General features: G+C 41.1%; 1 protein-coding gene across 8 annotated transcripts in view; it reads left to right on the top strand.

Moving 5' to 3' along the window:
- GLIS1 (GLIS family zinc finger 1) overlaps positions 1 to 16,751 on the top strand; it is a 287,375-nt gene that overhangs the window by 248,982 nt on the left and 21,642 nt on the right. For all 8 annotated transcript variants that reach the window (XM_089780431.1, XM_089780429.1, XM_089780428.1 and 5 more), the window contains one exon: positions 3,920 to 4,070. In XM_089780431.1, coding sequence (XP_089636557.1) covers positions 3,920 to 4,070 — 151 coding nt within the window. The remainder of the gene's footprint in view (positions 1 to 3,919; positions 4,071 to 16,751) is intronic.

Below are 16,751 nucleotides of genomic sequence, written 5' to 3'. Positions count from 1 at the left end.
TCATATTTAAAATTTCAACTCATTCATTAAATCACTTTCCAAATTATTAGAAGAAGCCTCACAAAAGGCCCCAAACCTACACTTGCTGAACTGTAACCATGTAAATTGTTCCATTACAGGAACCCCCCGACTTTCGACCACCCGAGTTATGACCCCCTGTACTTACACCTATTTTTGCAAGTGTGGAAGGGGCCAAACCCCCCCGACTTACGTCCTCGGCCCCGTATTTACAACAGCGCACAGTGCCTATCGTAAATGAGAGTTTGAGTTACGATGCCCCCAACTTGCAACTTCCCCAGGAATCAGTTGCGTCACAAGTCTGGCCTGTATCTTGTTTGTGAGTCTTTACAGGATTGGGGCTGGAGTTTGCTAAAGATTTTCTTTTTAATCTTCAATAAAATGAACTAATTAATCAGTCATAGAAACTCTGTATACTATTATAGTGTGAAACTAGGCACCAGCAAGGAAAAGCTTATAAAGATATGTACTAATTAAATGTAGCAAAATTATGTCTTATGATTAAATATAGATAAATTGTCTCTATGTTGATGAGTAGGGCTTTACCAAATTCATAGCCATGAAAAGTGTATCACGGACTGTGAAATCGGGTCTCCACCCATAAAATCTGTTTTTTTGTGTGCTTTGACCTTATGCTATACAGATTTCAGAGAGGAGACCAGCATTTCTCGGATTGGGGGTCCTCACCCAAAAGGGAATTGCATGAGGTCACAAGGTTATTTTAGGGGGGTTGAGGTATTGCCCCCGGAGAGCATGTTTACACTAGGAAATTATTTTGAAATAACTAAATTCGAAATAATGACTCCCAGAATAACAAAATCAAAATAGCATTATTCCCCGAGGAAAGCAGGAGTACAGATTTCGAAATAACCAGCCCATTATTTCAAAATAACAGGCTTAGTAGTGTGGACGCGCCGCTTATTATTTTGAAATAAGGGGGTTATTTTGAAATAACTCTTTAGTGTAGACCAGGGTTTACTTTGGTGCTGCCTTCAGAGCTGGGCAGATGGAGAGCAGTGGCTGTTGGCTGAGTGCTCAGCTTTAACGGTAGAGCCCTGTCAGCAGCCCTGCAGAAATAAGGGTAGCAATACAATACTGTGCCACCCTTACTTCTGCACTGCTGCCTTCAGAGGCGGGTGCTAGAAAATAGCAGCTGCTGACTGAGGGCCCAGCGCTGCAGGCAGCAGCACAGAGGTAAGGGCGGCAATACTACACCAGGGCCATCCGTATTTCTGTGCTGCTGCTGGCAGCTGCTCTGCCTTCAGAGCTAGGTTCCTGGCCTGCAGTCACTGTTCTCCAGCTACCCAGCTCTGAAAGCAGTGCAGGACTAAGGATAGCAGTACCGCACACACACCCCCACTCTTTTTCAAGTCAAGGCACCTACAGTTACAACACTCTGAAATTTCAGATTTATATAACTGAAATAATTACATGTATTATTTTTTTTTTAAATCCTATGTCCGTGAAATTGACCAAAACGGGCCATGAATTTCTTAGGGCCCTATTGATGACATAACTTGAGTAAGAAACATTTACTTCACAGAGTGCGCGCTTGAACACGTAAACGTCTGATACAGGTTGGACCTCCCTGGTCCGGCACCCTCAAGACATGAGTGGTCACGAACCAGAGAGTTTGCCAGACCAGGGTAGGTCAATGCCATTTGCCCCGCTCCTGGGTGCCAGCCGTGGCCACTGGGCTCCACTCCATGTCGGGGCATCCTGCTGCCGGCCCAGCTGCATTTCCAGCACCAGTGGGGGCTCCTTGCTGCCAGCCCAGCGGGGACTCCTGGCCATCGGCCCCACTGTCACAGTCCTGAGCTGTGCTCCTGGCCACAGGCCCGGCTAGAGCTCCCAGTCACTGGCCCTTTTGTTGCGAGCTTAGGCTGCGCTCCTAATACTGGCCGGCCGGGGCTCTCTGATCCAGTGATATCCATGCTCCCACAGGGACATGAATGTTGCCAGACCAGAGTGTCCTGGATTTCAGAGACTCAAATTTTATAGCAATAGAAACAGGTAGAGTCCTCTGTTGTGGAAGCTGCTGATTCGTTCTGACTAAGTAAAGAATAAATGAGAGTTGATATAAATATATGTTCTCCACAGATGGAAATACGCTGTGACGTATTCCTAAGATCTCTATCACATAATAATACATATTAGTCAAATGACTTTGCACACAAATCCTCTTTTATAAGCACACATGTATACAGTCCCCGTCAGCTCAGCGGGACTACTTTAAGCTCCGATCCAAAGTCAGGAGAGGGGCTGTCATTGACTTCAGTGAACTTTGGTCAAGGAACTGTGTATGTGGTCAAAGGAGCTCTGTAAAAGGCAGGCAAGAAGCTCTTACATAGTGCCACAATCCAATCCATAGACCATGTGGGACCGCCTAATGTGTCACATAATCTCATCAAAACTTTAAAGAAAACATCACTTTGTCTCCTTGGCAACTTGCATGTAGTCATATGATGTTTCTTATTGATATGACTCATCATGAAAAGGCAAGCTGACAGCCCTGATGTGTAATTTCCTTGTTTTTGAGGGTGTGATTCTCCTACATGCTATCCTCATTCTATTTTTAATTCAGTTCATTGACTTCACTTACTTCAAGATGTTATTTTAAAATTGGTTCAGTATGTCTGCCCCTGCTTTACTAGAAAGTTAGTTGATTTATTTCCAAATTATAGCCATTTGTAAATAAAATACTAAAACTCCAACAGTTTTTGGGTAGCAGAGACTGCATGGAGTAATGTAGAGTTATCAAGGAATGACATATTTTAATCAGCACCTGCTCACCAGTTCTGCCAATTTTTCCCCCAGGAGAATAGTCCCATTTCCATCAATCAAACTATTTGCTAGAGGAGTACTAGTCACATAAGTAAGAGGTTACGGGCTTAGGCACCTGGATGGGGAAGTGGCGGTTCATGCCATCAGATGGGGTCCACTACATGCAAATTTCCACCTCTCTAGACAGTAATAGAGCTTGTGCGTCTTTCTGGCACCAGAACTTCCTCCGGACCTGTGGAGCCATCTTTCTACAGTCCAGGCTCTGTGGGGAAAGATGCATCTTCTCCCCTGCTGACTTCACCTGATGCCCCATGAAACTTGCATGAAAATCTGAAAAAGTTAAACAGATCTGAGAAGTCTGAATTTTCCCACAGGCACCTTTTATATTAGATACTCTAGAGAAGCCACAGCCCAACAGCATCCGCAGGAGCATGGTGCCATTGGCTGAGAGCTAGGAGGACACTGCTGTGAGGCCAGGGTTGAAATAGGCATAGATGGTCTCTGCATAGATGGTCTTTGCCTCACATGGATCTTAAGGACTCTGCCAGGCTTAGTGGCAAGCTTGAGGCCTTTCATTGGGGGAGTCAAATCCCATTTCCACATCTGATAATGGCAAACTGCAGGAGAATCTCTGCCAGGGAATCTGTGGGTGATTTCCTCATCCAAAGTTACCAAAAACCCCTCTGCCTTACTACTCTTCTCCCCTTTCCCCCTCAAAAAAATCCCCAAATAACTGTAGATTAGTGGTTTGCCTGCCAGAGAAATCTCACATGGCCATCACTGGAGTGACTTTGAATGTACAATGGTAATAGCTAATAAAAAAAATTGACACATACAGTCTAAAATGAGTGGATACAGGAAGAGCACTGCCGATTAGATTCTGATTTAGAAGAAAAATGAAGGTGCTATATTAAATTTAATCAAGAGCTTTTCGTGCTCAGTTTGGATAAAGATCACTTCCATACTGAGAGGTGCTTTGGAAGTTGATAAACTAATTTTGTCTTATAAAAGAGCGTATTTTCAGTGGTAATCTAATCTAATAGGGTCTGAAACAAACCTCCCTTCTCCAACAGTATGCTCATTTTAGTTTGAAAAATTATATTTGTTTGCCTCACAGGCATGTACACTGGTTCCAGCGCTAACCATAATGGGCCATCACCAGGTCTCCTGCCACCTCCTCATGACATACCCTCAAGACACCATCCACTGGAATCAACCCTTGCCAGTCCACACCATCATCTGTTACCTTTGGAGAGTGCCAGGGAAGGGTATGTACTTTACACAAGCATGCCACCAATCCTCAAAGATGTATTTATTCCTATGCCATTGGGCTAATGTTAAATTCTGTTCAGTGCATCGAGAAGATTACTGAGTATTCAGAACTGGTGTAGACTCAGCAATGTAATGTCCTTGTTTTAAAAAACATTTACATTGTTGTTCATCGTGTCATTGCACTGAGATTTTATAATTTATTTTTTAAAACTGTTCCATGGTGATGTTATAGGTTTGGCTAAGTGCACCAGACTCCAATTGACTTCAGTGGGAAACCCACCACCATTTCAGCAGCCAGAGTGTGATAGTGGTTGCCCGAGGCTTTGTCTCCACTTACTGAGAGATCTACACTGTGGAGATCAATCTCCTAAGGATTGATTTATCACGTCTAGTAAGGACTTGCTAAATCAAATGCTGATCACATTCCCATCGACTCTGGTACTCCACTGAGTCACAAGGAGTAAGGGGAATTGACATGAGAAATTTTCTCCTGTCAAACCACCGCAGTGGGGATGCCACGGAAATTTTAACTAAGGAACTTCAACTCATGCTACATTAGTCACGTAGCTGGAGTTGTGTACCTTAGTTTGACTTTGCCTCCTAGCGTAGTCCATGTCTGAGTGAGAGCTATTTGTTTAAGTATTGCAGACACTCTCTCTGGCTTATAACTACAGTGTTGAAGGCTGAAGAGTTGTACTCATGAAATATACATGAGCTCAGTGGTTCTCTACCAGGGCCTGAAGTACACGTAGCCCTGGGGTACACAGAGATCTTCTAGTGGGTACATCAACTCATCTAGCCATTTGCCTAGTTTTACAGCATGCTATCTAAAGCACGAATGAAGTCAGCACTAACTAAAATTTCATACTGACAATGACTTGTTTATATTGCTGTGATACACTGAGATGTAAGTGCAATATTTTTATTCCAATTCATTTATTTTCAAATTACATGGTTATAAATTAGAAAGCAAGCAATTTTTCCGTAACAATGTGCTGAGACACTTGCAGTTCTATGTCTGATTTTGTAAACAGGTAGCTTTTAAGTGAGATGAAACTTGGGGTATGCAAGACAAATCAAATTCCTGAAAAGGGTACAGTTGTCTGGAAAAGTTGAGAGTCACTGCATTAAGCCGTTCATTACATGCATTAAGCCGTTCACCATATAATGAACAAGTGACTCTTGTACCCATATTGATAGTATCTGAACAGCTCACATATTAATGAATTTTAATTCAAATGTCAGGGACAAGAGCAATCTGCATTTTACTGAGGGAGAGCTCAGACACAAGGCTCACCCAAGATCTTTAGTATGGCCAAGCATTTAATGTAGATTTTTTTCAGTCCCATTCCAGTGCCATCACCATTCTTTCTCAACACCAATACGCAGTGCTTTTTTTGTGACAGTACTGCCCAGAACAGCATACTGTCACCTATTCTTCCCAGCCCACAGAAAGGGGAATGGGATTTCCCCCACGCGTACTGGCACCTGTTTTCCTGGGGTGGCTTGGCTCCTGACGGAAGTCTGTTCTGGATGTGAAGCGTTTTTCATTCTGACTCCCAGTGCGGTGCTTTGGCTCTTAAAGGGGCCGCAACCCTTTTTTTTTTTTTTTTGCTCAACCAGTTTGCCCCAGAGTACAGGCACTTTTTTTCTTACAAAAAAAAAGCACTGCCAATATGTGTCTAAGGAAACTAAAACCCAGAGAGATTACAAACTTAATTGTACCCTTAAGGTGCAGTACTACAGTATTACATACGACTGGCCATACCGGGTCAGAGACCAAAGGTCTATCTAACCCAGTATCCTATCTTCCAGTAGCAACCAATGGAAGATGCCCCAGAAAGGATGAACAGAACAGATAATCATCAAGTGATCTATTCCCTGTCATCCTTTTAAAGTCCTGCCCTTCACAACATCATCTGGCAAGGAGTCCCACAGGTTGACTGAGAGTTGTGTGAAGAAATACTTCCTTTTGTTTCAAAACTGCTTCCTATTAATTTCATTTGGTGACCCCTGGTTCTTATTCTTCCTTATTTACTGTTTTCACACCAGTCATGATTTTATAGACTTCTATTATAGCCCCCCCCCCTTTAGTTGTTTCTCTTCTAAGCTGAAAAGACCCAGTCCCATTAATTATTAGTGTAATTTCTCCTGGAGCCTTAGGGAGTGCACACTGCGGTAGACGTGGACTCCTCCTCCCCTGCATCCAGCCTGCTATTCTGACTAGTGCAGAGGATGGAGAAAGTACTTTCCTCCTCTTTCTTTAAGCAGTGTGTGGCAGTTCTCACTTCATACATTGAGTCTGTATTCCCCAGCTACATTACAGCTGGCCCCTGTGCAGAGGCACATTAAGCATACACACCACCCCTACACCATCTTGCATCAACATAGGACTAGTCCAAATCTGTACCTAAACGATATCCCAGGATCACATAGGATGCTTGTGGGATAGCCACTCTCCTAACTCCCTGTCCTGGCTTTAACCATCAAACCATCCTTTCTATCCCCCCTCCTTCCCAAAAAAATAGGAGTCAAACTTTTATATTTGCTCCACTCGTATATTTGCACCCAAACAAGCATTTTCTGTGATGTTTTAAAAAGAACAGATCTGATTCTAAACGATTCATCGGGAGGCAGATTCTCACCTTTCCCCTGCCTAACAGCAGATCCAGCATGGGCCTGGGGTAGGGAACCCAAGCAGAGGTCAGAGATCCCCTATCAGTTGTGGGTCAGTTCCACAAAGGGGCATTGTGCCCACAGGTGAAAGTGGGAACTGACAGTCAGAATGAGGTGAGAGAATCCATGAAGAAGCAGATTGAAGGGCCATTTTTCCCCCTGTGGGAGGGAGTACAACAACCTGGAGAGGGAAGAGGAGCAGGATCTTTTTCCTCTCGCGAAACCCTATGTAAATCCTCAGGAAACCATCCAGTAACTGAGGTTGGGTGGTGGATCTGGGAATGGGCCCTTTGTGAAATTAGCACCCAGAATCCCAACAGAAAACAATATAGCCAAACTATGTGAAACCCATACCACACAGGTGAGTTCTGAGTTTGTTTTCAAGACACTTTAACATTTGAAACTTGTTTGCTCATCTCAACAATAAATAATAATAACCAAAGACATGGCTAACATAAGAGTGTTTCAGATTCTGTAGATGAACATTCTGAGGTACACAGATTCACTCTTGTTGATGCTTGTGAGTTGTCTTTATTCTGAGAGGGTCAGTTCCCTGTGAGCAAAAAAAGAAAAAAATGCTGAGAGTCCAGTTTTTTAACTGGAGCCTTCTACACAAGCTTTGATTACTTAGTGCCAGATCATTTGCTTTTGGTTACAATCTGAGTTTTACTTTGGAATGGTTTTCAATTTTTGCTGGATAAGCTTTTGTGCTTGTGTGAGAATAATGTGCTGATTTATTGTGTCTCAATGCTTATGTGCTTAAGAAATGCAAAGTGGTTACAGAAACACTATAGTTAATTTTCTATGACATAATATAAGGTTGAGACAATAACAGGGTTTTAACTGTGAACTAGCCATCAAGAAACTAAGAATAGAACATATTTTTGAATGTTTATTTTAAAACAAGTCTTCTTGTTCATTATACAGTGACTGGGGATGTTTCAACATTTGAAATAGCATTTTCTACATTCAAAATAAACTGTTATTTTAGGCATTGAATTAGCTAGTCCATAAAATACATTTGCTATATTTTAATTGTTTATATTTTCATAAGATGCTAAATAAAGAACAAGTTTTAATAGCATTTACTTTTAAGAGGAAAAAATACAGTCTGAACTAATAATCTTTAGGGCAGTCAAGTAATTAAAAAATTAATCATGATTAATCACACCATTTAAAATAAATCACAATTAATTATATGTTTAATTGTGCTATTAATATTAGAAAACCCTGGATGTATGGAAACTTTTTTAATTTCAATTACAACACAGGATACAAAGTTCATAGTACTCACTTTATATTTATTTTTTATTACAAATATTTGAATTGTAAAAAACCAAAAAGAAATAGTATTTTTCAATTCAACCAATACAAATAATGCACAATCTCTTTATCATGAAAGTTGAACTTACAAAGTCCACTGAGTCCTACTACTTGTATATCCAAATGCTCAGGTGAACAAGATTGTTTACATTTGTAGCAGATAATGCAGTCTGCTTCTTGTATACAATGTCATGTGACGGGGCACTCCCGCCCCGCACTCAGAAGGATCAGGGCGAGGGGCGTGTGGGACCATGGGGGGAGAGCAGGCCCGTCGCGGGGACACAGGACCAGGCAACGGCTCCCCAGACCGGCCCCGAGGTACGTGGGGAGCACGGAGCGTTGGCAGGGAACGCCCCAGGAGGCGGGGCTAGAGTGGCCGGCAGTGACGCCGTACAGGGCGACTCAGAGGCGTGGGCAGATGACGTCACCAGAGGGCGACTCTGAGTCGCAAGGGCAATAACGCCAGGAGCCCCACTGGAGGGGGATTTAAAAAGGAGTCTCGCCAGCCAGAGGAGGAGGGGAGACTGAGAGACGCTTGAGCGGACGAACGTTGAGCAGGGGGAGCCAGAGTTGACCTGCCCCTAGAGAGACGGAGTAGGAAGCGGCCCGGGGCAGGGTCATGGAGCCTGTGAGCAGGTGGGTTTAGGGGCAATACCCCAACCACTGAGCAGGGATAGGCAATCCCTGCCTTAGGGCCCTGGGCCAGGGTTCGGAGAGAGGGAGGGCCCGAACCCCCCTACTCCATCATCCGGAATGAAGCAAGTCGCGCAGCTGGTATGCGAGACGGGAAATTTGGGTCTCCTTCGAAAACGTACGGAGGCTGGGAGTTTCTTGTCAAGGCACGAGACTATGTAGGGCTTATAGACACAAGGAGTGTTATAATAAATAGGGTGGTGGTAGTAAACAACCTCTCAAGGCAGCGTGATCCTTTTACATGTCACCTGGAAGTATGAACAGGCATTCACATGGCACTGTTGTAGCCAGCATCGCAAGATATTTATGTGCTAGATCTGCTAATGATTCATACGACCCTTTATGCTTCAACCACCACTCCGGAGGACATGTGTCCATGCTGGGTTCTGCTAGATAGTGCGGAGCAACACATGTTCATTTTCATTATCTGTGTCAGATGTCCCCAGCAAAAGTTTTATCTGTAGTTTCCACATCAGAGTGTTATGTTTTTAAAACTTCTGGAAACGTGTTCCACATTTTGTCCCTCTCATATTTTGGAAAGCACTTCAGAGTCTTAATCTTCAGTATGAGTGCTGTGGATGTTGTTAGAAATTTCACATTGGTATCTTTTTTGGATTTTGTCAAATCTGTAGTGAAAGTGTTCTTAAAATGAACAACATGTTCAAGGTCATAATCTGAAACAATGAGGCTGTCTAGACTACATGCCTCTGTCGTCAGAGGCATGTAGATTAGACACATAGGCAAAGGTAAATGAAGCCGCGACTTAAATTATCACGGCTTCATTTACATTTACATGGCTGCCGCGCTGAGCCGACAAACAGCTGATCAGCTGTTTGTCCGCTCAGCGCGCTAGTCTGGATGCTCCCCTGCCGACATCAAAGCCCTTTGTTGGCAGCCCCATTATTCTTCGTGGGATGAGGTTTACCGGAGCTGCCGACAAAGGGCTTTGATGTCAGCAGGGGAGCGTCCAGACAGCTGATCAGCTGTTTGTCGGCTCAGCGCGGCAGCCATGTAAATGTAAATGAAGCCGCGATCGCGGCTTCATTTACCTTTGCCAAAACAACGTTTAGACGTACCCTAAAATATATGGCAGAATGGTTGCAGGTAAAACAGCAGGAAACAGACATTTCTCCCCCTGCCCCCCTTCCCAAAGAGTTCAGTTACAAATTTAATTAATGCATTTTTTTAAAGAGCTTTGTCAGCATGGAATCATGCTCTCTGGAATGGTGGCCAAATCTTGAAGAGGCATACAAATGTAAGTAAGAAGTGGGCAAACATATTTCTCGTAGGAGATGTCTACACTAGGAAGTTATTTTGAAATTAATTATTTTGAAATAACTCCAATTAAGCCACTCCGCACTGGACAGGGAAAGATGGAAGGAAGTAGTGAGGGAGGCATTAAACACCAATGGGTGTTGAGCCCATGGTTGTTGATGATGATGAAATAACTATTTAAAAATAAGCTTATTTACTAAGGAAAGCAGGGGTTATTATTTTGAAAGAACCAGCCCCTTATTTCAAAATAATGGGCTTTGTAATGTGGACTCTCTGCTTGTTATTTAGAAATAAATAGAGTTATTTCAAATAAACTCCCTAGTGTAGATCAGGGCTTAGTGATTAGTTGACCAAGAAGTAGGACTATGTGGACCTGTAGGCTCTAAAGTTTTATATTATATTAATTTTGAATACAGTTACATAACAAAATATCTATATTTGTGAGTTGTACTTTCCCAAAGAGATTGCACTATAGTACTTTTGTGAGGTGAATTGAAAAATACTGTTTATTTTATTTCTCATTTTACAGTGAAAATCTTTGTAATAAAAAATGATATAAATATAAAGTGAGCACTGTGCACTTTATATTCTGTGTAGGAATTGAAATTAGTCCATTTGAAAATGTAGAAAAACATCCCCAAAACTATTTAATACATTTCAATTGGTATTCTGTTGTTTAATATTGAAATTAAAGCTGCAATTAATACCGATTAATTTTTAAGTTAATGATGTGAGTTAATGATTAATAGCCCTAATAATCTTATATTTTACACAAAACAATATTAAATGAAAGTATGCATCAATTTTCTCCACAAAAACTCTTTATAAACTAATGCTTAGAGCTGCTGAATTACTGTATCTTTCTTTGTCAGTTAATAGTTCTGTATAAGTATTCAGATACAAACATATACTACACAAAGAGAAATAAACATTTAAAACTCTCTGTGAACTACTTTACACTTTTGCCATCCATATGGCGTTTTGCTTCATTCGTCACCTATCTCAGCATCCATGTTTAGGTACATGTAAAGAATTTCTATACTGTGAATCAATGTGATGAAAAGATTGGATTCCATAGTTTGTCTTAGGAATGGACCAGAATGATTACTAGTAAAAGCTATAATTATTGAGTCATCAGATATGTAAGATGCCAAAAGCTACACAGGGCAGAGTACAAATAGTCTACTCAAGGTTGACAGAACATTCAGAATTGGATTTAAAGACTTTTAAATAGAAACCAAAACAAAACACTATGTTATACTATCCTTTGCCAAAGTCAATACCAAGTGTAGCACTCAATTTTCCCAGTTGGTTTGCTAAGACATTTAAATAGTTTGACAAAATTATCTAATTAATTTGAAAATGTTCTAACAGAATCTGACTTCATTGACACTGTATTTACACTGGCTTTAAATATGCATAGAATTTTTTAAAATTCTGGTATGAAGTACATAGCTTGCTGGATCAAGTAATTTTACATTAAATTATACTAATATTAATTAAGGTAGAAGTGTGTGATTTAGGAGTATTTTAGCATGTAGAAGAAAGTAGGGCTTGTAATGATCCAGGTTGGTTTTTGTTTGCTTTTTAATTTCAGGTAGTGAAGTGTTACTTTAACATTATTTATGGCAAATGCTATAAGTAATGTCAAAACTGTTTAACGTCAGCAGTTACAAAGATAGTAAAATTTTATTTGTAGCACCTGGAAGATAGAAAAAACAACTCATCTTATTAAGCTTTGGCTTTACTATATTGATGCTATGTCTGGCCTGGTCTATGCTACAAAATTTGCATGAACATAACTAAACCAGTTTTAAAAATCCATCTGGTTAAATTTGTGGATGTCTCAGTATAGATCTATTTGAACTAGTTTAACCTAATAATTTAGCTTGCCCTGATACGTACCAACTTTAATCCTTGCTTATATTAATTTAGCTAAACTAGTCTGTGGGTTCCATCAGTAGTTTATATCAGTTTTACTAGATCAGTGCATGTACTGATTTAATTAAACTGGTACATTTTTCTAATATAGCCAGGGCATCTGTTTTGCTGTATATATCCCCGCTTTGTAAAATATGCACACAAATACATAAAGAAGGCTTTTGTTCTTGAAATAATAGAGAACAGGGTGGCTTTTTGAAATACAGTTCTCTATGCTTTCATATTCCGATCACTAATCTGTGGTAGAGTAACAGTCATTCAGACTTAATGAGCCATTGGTATAAATTGGAACAACTATTGCAAGATCTTGTTCACCCTGCAGATAATAAACACCATGCAATGTAGTGTAAGCTCCACAGCATTATTACATGGTTTTAATAATAAGAAAAGAAGATAATCTTACCGTTCAGCATACATTAACAATCTAGCACATCAATTATCATGTAATCATAAGCCTTGCTAACAGAAGGTCATGAGGGTTAGGCACGTTTGTCAAAAACCATTATGTTTTTGCCCATCCATCAGCAAAACTGAATTTTCCTTCAGTATGTGGAACTGGAGCAAGAGCCTGTTAAAATCTTTGAACTCAATAATGTGGCTATGTGACCTCAGTCATGTGCATTACACATAGAAAATAGCATTTACATTCCTGGAGGAAGCCAAGGGCTACTAACAATTTTGCCAGTAATGATGATGTATCCCTTAGGGAGGATTGGGACACTAATTTTACACTCTGTAGCAACTCAGGTCATATCTGCTATGCAAAATCTATGGCAACTGAAGAATTAATGGACTTAAGACATCCCAAAGACTTAGAGCAAATGAGAGGGGATATTTTTAGCTGGAGCATTTTAAATGCCAATTGATTTGGGCTTGCTAACACCTATGTTAGCAGCAATATATTCCTGATATTTTTAAGGTAAAAATGTACAGGAGCAAATCCATTGGGCCTGATTTTCATTTAGGTGATGGCCACTTTATACCATTCTCGCACTGTAAAGGAGCCTCCCATCTTAAGACTTCTTTATATTGCTAGAGTGACGTGAAGTAACGAGGCCTCAGGAATGTCCTACCCCTAAATCAGCAGTGGAATGACCCACTCTACATACCACCAGCAGACTCTCCTCCTGAGATGTAAGTCTTAATAGCCCTGTTTCTTTTCCCTGCTGTGAGGCTGTGGTAGTAGCCTGAGGATTGGGGAAGAATAATTGTGTTAGTAGATGGCAAGATAGTAAGGTTAATGTCTGAGGGGATGAAATACAATACAGGAGAGTTATCTTTGAAAACTTTTGTGGAGATTGGGAGAGGTCCCAGATGATTAGAAAAAGGCGAATGTAGTGCCCATCTTTAAAAAAGGGAAGAAGGACAATCCAGGGAACTACAGACTAGTCAGCCTTAGCTCAGTCCCTGGAAAAATCATGGAGGGGATCCTCAAAGAATCCATTTTGAAGCACTTGGAAGAGGGGAATATGATCAGGAATAGTCAAGATGGATTCTCCAAGGGCAAGTCATGCCTGACCAATCTGATTAGCTTCTATGATGAGGTAATCGACTTTGTGGACATGGGGAAGTCGGTGGATGTGATATATCTTGACTTTAGGAAAGCTTTTGATACGGTCTCCCACAATATTCTTGCCAGCAAGTTAAGGAAGTATGGATTGGATAAATAGACTGTAAAGTGGCTAGAAAGCTGGCCAGATTGTTGGGCCCACTGGGTAGTGGTTAATGGGTCGCTGGCTGGCTGGCTGGCAGTCGGTTTCAAGTGGAGTGCCCCAAGTATCGGTTCTAGGGCTGGTTTTGTTCAGCATCTTTATTAATTATCTGGATAAGGGGATGGATGGCACCCTCAACAATTTTGTGGATGACACTAAGCTAGGGGAAGAGGTAGATAGGTTGGAGGGCAGGAATAGGGTCCAGAGTGACCTAGACAATTGGAGGATTGGGCCAAAAGAAATCTGATGAGTTGTTATTCCCCTTTATTCGGCACTGGTGAGGCCACATCTGGAGTATTCCGTCCAATTCGGGGGGCCCCACTACAGAAAGGATGTGGACACATTGGAGAGGGTCCAGTGGAGGACAACCAAAATGATTAGGGGGCTGGAGCACATTACCTACAAGGAGAGGCTGAGGGATTTGGGCTTATTTAGTATTCAAAAGAGAAGGGGGGGCGGGGATTTGATAGCAGCCTTCAACTTCCTGAAGGGAGGTTCCAAAGAGGATGGAGAAAGACTGTTCTCAGTAGTGATGGATGGCAGAACAAGGAGCAATGATCTCAAGTTATAGTGGGGGAGGTCTAGGTTGGATATTAGGAAAAACTATTTCACCAAGAGAGTGGTGAAGTACTGGAATGGATTACCTAGCGAGGTGGTGGAATCTCCATCCCTAGAGGTTTTTAAGTCCTGCCTTGACAAAGCCCTGGCTGGGATGATTTAGTTGGGATTGGTCCTGCTTTGGGCAGGGGGCTGGACTCGATGACCTCCTGAGGTCTCTTCCAGCCCTAAGTTTCTATAATTCTAAGTTTTGAATTATTCTGGCTCTGTGGCAAGGAGATGAGAGGACACTGCGGATGGTTTTGTGAATGAAATTTAGAAGGTTGTATCATGTGAGATGGGATAAAAAGGTTGCAGCGATTAAAAGATTTCACTGTAAGTTTTCTGGAGTGTCTTTGTCACCTATGATAGAATTTAGGAAACTAGCTCTAAAAACAAAACAGAAAAGGATAATTCTTCAATATGCTACTGCAGATCATTTATATTTTAATAGCCATTTCTTTCTTGCATTTTAAGGGCCAACCCCTGTTGAAGGCAGTGAGATCACGTGTGAGGCAAGTAAATTTCGGCCCATTATTAGAATGGTTGTGGGAAACAAACAAGCCTCTACTATTTAGACGATGGAACTAAATACCAACACCTTTTTTATAATAGTTCCTAGGACCAGAAAAATATATCCTTCATTGTTTGTGGATTCCACTGGGACTACTCCTCATTTATAACAGAATACACAAGTCAGTGTTTTATTCTCTTTTAAAAGCACTAAAACCCAATAACAAGAAACAGATATCTCCGAAAGCCGAAAACATTTTCAGCGGAGGTAGCCAAGAACCCATCATAATTTATCTCAGTGTTATGGATCTGAGCACGCGAAAGGGGCATCAGTACGTCTGCCCAAAGAAAGAACAATGTACAGGTGCGGGGTTGAGGCTTATGTAACAAAGAAAAACAGTAATTAAAAGCATCTGGATTTAAACTCCAAGTCATTTATCTCATTGTAGAAAATGTGATCAGAGTTCATTTATAATCATCTCCAGATTGGCCTATCCTTTTTTTAAAAGCAAAATTAGCATTAAAGTGGCCTTACTTCTGCAATGTTTGGCTAAGAAAAATGTAGCATCTGATTTCTGAGAGAGCACTGATGTTTTCCTGACTGCACCAGGAGGTAGATGGACATTTATTTAATATTACAGTTTTCTAAAATGGGTGTATTGACATTTATGATGTCATTTTGTTAGTGTCGTCCTTCCAAGCATCTAAAGCCGAGCTCTAACAGATACAGCCTCAAAATAAGAAATAATACTGCTACAGGGAAAAAAAAGGAGGTTAAATGAGTTTCTCAGCAAGCCTTTGACTGAGGGGTAATTAGAATGCAAGTCTTTTGACTTCCAGTCATGTGACGTAACCACTAGTTAATGTTTTCTGTGATAGAGGAACAAAACATTTAGTCTCTGTAAACCTGATATTGTTGCTTTTTAGCAAATTCAGTGGCTTGGAAGTAAGCCATACAAAGAGAACGCATGAAAGCTTGTCCTGATGTGAAAAATCACGCAATCATGTCATTGCAGGATTGGAAGGAACCTTGAGAGGTTATCCAATCCAGTCCTCTATGCTGAGCAACTAAGGGCCAGATTTTTAAAGATATTTAGGTGCCCAGTGGAGTTTTCAGGAGCCCACAATGGTGGGTATTCCTTAGCCATCTTTCAAAGATGTGTCATAGAGGTTAAATTACCCGCAAGGTCACCCCACATGTTCATGATAAAACCAGGGCCACTGACTTCGATTTCCCTTCTCTCAGTACAAAGCCACTGTCCCAACAACAAGAAAATGGAAACACAAACACAGTGTTGAGCCTCAGTCTATGTAAAATATGTGGCATGTTACAATCCAGTAATTTGTTTGATCACCATTTGTGGGAAAGGATAATAAAATGCAATGATGCCCAACAAGGTGAGCTACAATGAAGGATTTATTATCAAGTTGGAAAAAGATTCCATGCATTCCAGAGAACTATCCAACTCCACCTGGCAGTGATTAGTGCAAAATTCACCAAACTTCAGATAGTCTGTTTAAAAAAAAAATGGTATAACTGTTTCCTGAGCATGTGCTGACAGAAATTCCCATAGGGCAGGACCCAGAACGGAAACACGTGGCAAGAGACTGGGTGTCATCCAAAGACCAGATTAGCGGAGCTTTACACATCATTTTTTATTAGATGGAAGAGATGAAAAATCAGTGTTAACTCCAGTCCTCCTCTCCCCCCGCCCCATTTTATTTTCCTCCCCAAAATATAATCTCCTGATTCTGGAACTGAATTGCACATTCTCATAATATAAGTAACTTTTCTGTTGAGTAGGCAAGGTTTTATGAATGAAACAGTTGGCACAACGAATTTTATGGTAGCACCTGGTTTCACTGAAACATATCAGCTTTTGTAACTAAATATAACATTATGCCTCTACCCAAAGCACTATATAGAGTCCTTCAGACTGGTATGTG

The sequence above is a fragment of the Pelodiscus sinensis genome, chromosome 9, assembly GCF_052426305.1.
Source record: "Pelodiscus sinensis isolate ZL-2025 chromosome 9, ASM5242630v1, whole genome shotgun sequence".
In the NCBI taxonomy this organism is placed as follows: Eukaryota; Metazoa; Chordata; order Testudines; family Trionychidae; genus Pelodiscus; species Pelodiscus sinensis.
The sequence above is the reverse complement of the archived record's forward strand: the minus strand, read 5'-3'. Positions and strand labels throughout refer to the sequence as shown.